General features: G+C 44.3%; 1 protein-coding gene and 1 pseudogene across 2 annotated transcripts in view; one reads left to right on the top strand and one right to left on the bottom strand.

The window, feature by feature from the left end:
- Positions 1–2,339, top strand: part of Fam161a (FAM161 centrosomal protein A) — a 15,636-nt gene extending 13,297 nt beyond the window's left edge. Inside the window, exon 4 of one of the 2 annotated variants that reach the window (XM_021210989.2) lies at positions 2,039–2,339. In XM_021210989.2, coding sequence (XP_021066648.1) covers positions 2,039–2,156 — 118 coding nt within the window. In that variant the 3' untranslated portion in view covers positions 2,157–2,339. The remainder of the gene's footprint in view (positions 1–2,038) is intronic. The other variant, XM_029545237.1, reaches the window with a different exon arrangement.
- Positions 2,340–4,370: 2,031 nt separating this feature from the next.
- Positions 4,371–4,876, bottom strand: LOC110330710 (annotated as a pseudogene).
- Positions 4,877–6,042: the final 1,166 nt, after the last annotated feature.

Here is a 6,042-nt window from a genome sequence, read left to right as displayed (position 1 = left end):
GTAGCTGTCTTCAGACACTCCAGAAGAGGGAGTCAGATCTTGTTACAGATGGTTGTGAGCCACCATGTGGTTGCTGGGATTTGAACTCTGGACCTTAGGAAGAGCAGTCAGGTGCTCTTACCCACTGAGCCATCTCACCAGCCCTTATTTATTGTTATACGTAAATACACTGTAGCTGTCTTTAGACACACTAGAAGAGGGCATCAGATCCCATTACAGGTGGTTGTGAGCCACCATGAGGTTGCTGAGATTTGAACTCAGAACCTTTGGAAGAACAGTCAGTGCTCATAACCGCTGAGCCATCTTACCAGCCCAATACTATGGTATCTTAATTTATGGATTTAAATAATCTTTGGCTGTTTCTACTCAACTGTTACATATATGCACACATATGCATATTATGATGACAATCAGTGTATTTACTCACCTCCATAGCAAGAACCATGAGACCACGTGGAACAGAAACGGCTTTGTTATTGTCATAAAGACCAACACAAAACCTTCTTATTTATGCAAGTGTGTTCCTATTTATAAATTATGTAAATATCTGGCATATATACATGCATTGCATACATACATTACACATACATACAAACATACATTATACATCTGGTGCTGGGGGCTGGGCATGTGAGGACCAAAGCCAGGACCTTGTACACAGACTGGCTGATCTGAATAAGCCAGGGACTTCTGTTTTTTGTTTTGTTTTGTTTTGATTTAGTTTGTTTTTCGAGACAGGGTTTCTCTGTGTAGCTCTGGCTGTCCTGGAACTCACTTTGTAGACCAGGTGGGCCTCGAACTCAGAAATCCGCCTGCCTCTGCCTCCCAAGTGCTGGGATTAAAGGTGTGCACCACCACGCCCAGCGGGAGTTCTGTTTTAAGTTTGTACCAAATACAACAGTTTGAGTGGATCCATGGTGGGTACATGCTGCCCCTCATGACTGGTCCCCTGTGGAAGCTGATAGCAGCCACAGAACACCTACAGTCCTTTACAGAATACTACTAGAATTCTATAGAGCAGAGTCTGAAAACCAGCATTCCAAACATTGAATATAAAAATGGTCATGCTTAAGCAAGAAAAGCCCCTCCAAAGCTGAGTAAGTAATATGACTTATTAACTTTTAAGATCCAAATACATACATCTGTTTTATCACTGAGCCATCCTTTATGGTATAGTATCAGCCCACTAATAGAGCCGAGTTTGATGAACTTGAGCAAAAAAATTCCTTAGAAATACAGTATTTGCCTGTAAATACCAACTTACTTTGAGTAAGCATAATTTTTGTAAAGTATAATTATTTTCTGAACCCATGAAACTCTCTTGTCTTGGTTGCTTTTAGTATATCTTACACAGAGAAAAAAAACAGTGAAGTTTAATTCATTGTGGGATCTGGTCCAGAGCACTGAGATGTTCATGTGTGTTGGCTCTGCCCTCTGTTGCTACATTCTCATGAGCCTCACTTTCTCCTGTACCTACTCCCACTTAGTTAATGTTGCCACTGCCCATTAGGTGACCTCATTTAGGGAAAGAAGAAAAGCAGGGTCTTTTTATTTTGGTTTTTGAAACAAGGTTTCTTTGTGTACCCTGGGCTGCCCTAGAACTAGCTCTGTAGGCCAGGCTGGCCCCAAACTGGGGTATCTGCCTGCTTCTGCCTCAGAGTTTGGGGACTAAAGGTTTGTGCCACCACTGACCAGTTCCAGGGTCTTGTTTTTGAAAGAATATTTTTTAAGATACCTATTTGGACCAGACTTTCTTGCTTTTGTACACTTGTATATAAAACGCTTTTTCAGGCAAGTCTAAAGTCCTTTTGCCTTGCAGACTTTGGAAATCAAAATGACCAGACCATTCCCAGGGAAGTACACTGTGTGTCTTCAAAACCTGGGATTTTTTTTCTGGATTTATGAAAATCTTGCCAGTCTAGAAAAGGAGCTGGGCTGAGCTGTGCTCTCGTTTCCTGATTTGTCTTCTGAAGTGAATGTCCTAGTAGAGCTTCCATAGTTGACCTTTTAAAACGCCATTCTCTTTATCTGATTCTAGAAGGAGCGAAAAGGCCAGGATGAGAGAATATTGGCAAGAACTGGAGGAACAAGAGGAAAAACTGCAGAAGAGGCCGATGTTGTTTGAAAGAGTCACCCAGGTTGTGTTTATTGGTTAGGGCCATTACCAGCTTCCTGTTTCTCAGTACTGCAGGCCTCCACCTGTGTGCTCCGTCTTGCGGTGTCCTACAACTGCTGAGACGTGCTGTTTCTGGGGCTGCTTCATCCAGTCCACCAAGGAAGTAATTTCACTTAAGATGTGATAAGGCTTGTAGTTCAATAAAGAACATGTCACTAACCCCGTGCACCTCAAGACATTCCTGACATGGTTTGCTTTAGTGTCTGGTCTTTTTAGTCAGCCTGGTTCTTATTCTGTTGAGGCTTTGGGATATCATGGGGAGGTCTTTATGAATTCAACCATTTGGTGTATGACCATTGTATGCAACATAGTGAGACCGTCTCTTAAAAGCATTTTAAAGTGGGTATTTAGTCAGTCAATTAGTTAGTTAGTCAGTTAGTTTAATTATTTGTCTGTGAGTGTTTTGAGTAGGCACCATGTGCATTTCTGCCCACAGGCATCAGAGGGTATTGGATACTGCGGAACTAGATTTGTGAGCTACCATATGAATGCTGGGAATTGAACCTAAGCCCTCTATAGAAATAAGTGCTCTTAACTACTGAGCCATCTCCAGGCCTAAAAGCATTAAAAAACAAAAGCAAATCTCTCTGAGAAGATCCCTTCCTCCTCAGCACAGTCCTTCGTCCCGTGCAGGCCTTTCACTCCCATTTTCAATGGCGAGCTCAAGGGGTCTCATGATTAACCTCCCCAGTCAGTCGTATTACCTCAGGATGGGGAGGTAATTGTATCACAGATGGAAAAACTCAAGTTCAAAGGAGGTGAGTCGTGAGGTGTATGGTTAGTAAATGGTAAAGCTGGGATCAGAACCCAAGATGATCTGCTTCCCTTAGCCCTTTTACAAAAGAGAAGCTTGCATGTCACAGAACAGTACATAAAGCCCCTCCCCTTCATGCTTTATGTCAACCTTTATTTTTGAGACTTGGTCTCAAGATTCTCAGCCCCAAACTCCTGCATGGCCAAGGTGAACTTGTGGCAGTAACTCCTGCCTTTACCTTCTAAGTGCAGGAGTTACTGGTGTGTGCCACCACAACTGGTTTTATGTGGTGCTAGGCATGGAATTCTTGAAGCTGGGAATACACCCACACCCACACCCACCATGCTCCATGGAGGTTCACAAGGAATTCTTGGCCTCAGATCTCTTGTGTAAGATCCACTCAGCGGAGCCAAGATTGGGCCAAAGTCAAGACAGCAAGCTGAAAACTTGGTCATGATGTAGATACCTAAAGCTGGTGGTCTCCAGGCTGACTTGTGGCAACTGTGCCATTTTTCTTTTTCCTGACAGGACCTCCCTGGCTTTGTGGAACAGGCTATCCCCATCACCTCCCAAGTGCTGCTGGGATTGAAGCCTTTTTGCGGGGTAGGGGAAGGTTGTTGGTTTTTCTGTGCTATTAAAGATTTACACAGAAGCCCAAGCATGCCTGTATAAATGTTCCACCAATGAGCTGCAGCCCTGTATAAACATTCCACCAATGAGCTGCAGCCCTTTCTAAATGCTCCACCAATGAGCCCTTAATTAGCTACAGCTACAAAAGGGCCACTGAAATTCCTGTGGACCAAGAAGTGATAGTCAAGAGATTTAAACTCGGCTCTAAATATCCAATTTTTTCTTCCATGAAGTAAAGATAACAACACTATCGATTTTATTTTTGATGGACTGATGTCATGGCACGTAAGACCGAGAACTACATTACGTGCATAAAGGAGCTGTCTGGCGCTCTATTGTGGCCCTGCCTTCTGATCTGTAGTCAGACACACACCTTTGTTTATTTGTTTTAGTTTTTGTTTTTAGATAGATCTTGCTGTAAACAACAAGACCTGCTGGCTGGTCTGGAACTCATGTAGGCCAGGCTAGCCTTGAAATTGTGCTAATCGTGTAGGCCAGGCTAGCCTTGAAATTGTGCTAATCCTCCCCCAGCCTCCGCCTCTTCATTACTGGGACCGCCCGCATCACATGAGGATAATCAATCAGTTTCCATATTGATCTTCTTTGTGGCATGTTCTTTATGCAATCTTAAAAGAGTGACTACAGGTTAGCGCTCACCCACCTTTAGAGGTCTGCGCATCTAACTTGGGATCCGCAGGCACTGTCTTGTTTCCAGCTTTTCCCATTTCTGGACATGTGCTGAGTTGGCTAGATGTGTCCTTTTTTTGTTTGTTTGTTTTTGTTTTGTTTTGTTTTGTTTTTTAGAGAAACGTTGTTGTTGTTTAATGGTAAAGCTCAGTACACTCCAGCACCAGGACTGGCATGGAGTCAAAGCGGCAGGGACGGCTGGGTGACACCAGGGAGCCTCACATGGCGGAGAGGATGAGGAAGGCGACCATCAAACAGAAGAGTCCCATGGTCTCAGACAGGGCAAACCCCAGAATGGCATAGGAGAAGAGCTGCTGCTTGAGAGACGGGTTCCTGGCATAGCCAATAATCAAGCTACCAAACACGGTGCCAATGCCAGCCCCTGATCCAGCCACACCAACTGTGGCGGCCCCAGCACCAATAAACTTGGCTGCTGTGTAGATGTCCCGGGAAATGACACTGGTCTGGAATTCCCATCGGGCCACCTGGAGAGGGAAGCTGCTGCAGGAAGGCTGTTTAGATGGGGCCTCTGGTCTGCTCAGGAGGGGGGCAGACACAGGCCTGATTAGACCCCTGGTACAGGAGCGAATCAGAACTGGAGAAATGAGCAGTGCCTTGGTGGTCTACATTTTTCAATCTGCACTCCCACTCCCCTGCAGCCCCTGCTCGGCCCACAGCACACTCCCTGCTCCTGTATTTTTCTACACATGCCCTTTTTCTCAGTGCTAGGCTTTTGTAAGTCATTTTCATTGTGTCATTTTTATCTTGTGTGACTACAGCACAGTTTACTACCCACCCAAAGGTTGACAGGCTTTGACTGCTCCCTGTGGAGGTTACTAACGACACATTCTTGTAGCTGTCCTCTGGGGCACATGTGTGAGTCTCTTGGTCCATGTCTAAACATGTCACTGTCACTCATAGGAGATGCATATTTGAATCACTGACACTGTTGATCTTAATTTTCAGCGGTGCTTTTAAATCGACACATCTTAATGAACGTGTATGTATAGCCTCTGCTCTCATCTAAAAAGGGTGTCTTCTCCTGTAGAGAAACGCAAGGATGGCCGCAGAGAGATGTTACTCTAACACTCTAAAGGCACTGGGACTCCCTGAGGAGTTTGTTTCAGAGAAAGGCCGAAGTGGAAACGTGTCTCAAGACTTCACCAGGCAAGAGCTGAGACGCTGCAGGGCGGAGAAAGAAAGGTAGTGTACTTGCAGGGAACCAGACTCGGGGCTTTTCTATTGTTCAAAACAAACAAACAACTTTTTCTTAAGGAAGTGCATGTGAACTGTTGTAAGATATACTATTTTATCATGTAATGTAAATATTTACACAGTGATAAAACACATTGTTCCTGCAGCAAGCTTATATTTCTGACATATAAAAAAGATAATGGCTTGCTTTTGATTGGAACACAAGGAGTCAAGTTTCAAGATAAGTTGTCGGGCACTTGGACATAGTCAAGTGCCATACTGCCATAGTCCTCCTGCGATGGGTGGAGCCTGTGGACCTAACTCCGCCTACATGATGGTGACCCAAACCTTTGAAACCAACACATCTTTCCTTTGATTGACACATTTCTTTCTTTAGCTCTTATGGAGAAGAAAGAGAGAATGAGGAAGAAAACTATTTAACTGATATCAGCAGCCAGGATTCTTGCAAGGGAAACAAGGAAGATATTAAAGAAAATGGAGAAGAAAATTCTGGAGAATGAACCCGAATCACAAGGTTTCTTTCTCACTGATCCTCCCCACGTGCAGCCTCAGGATTGCAGTGCCTGCGCTTGGGTTACTG

The sequence above is a fragment of the Mus pahari genome, chromosome 13, assembly GCF_900095145.1.
Source record: "Mus pahari chromosome 13, PAHARI_EIJ_v1.1, whole genome shotgun sequence".
NCBI lineage: Eukaryota > Metazoa > Chordata > Mammalia > Rodentia > Muridae > Mus > Mus pahari.
Note: the sequence above shows the minus strand (reverse complement) of the source record. Positions and strands in the feature narration are given on the sequence as shown.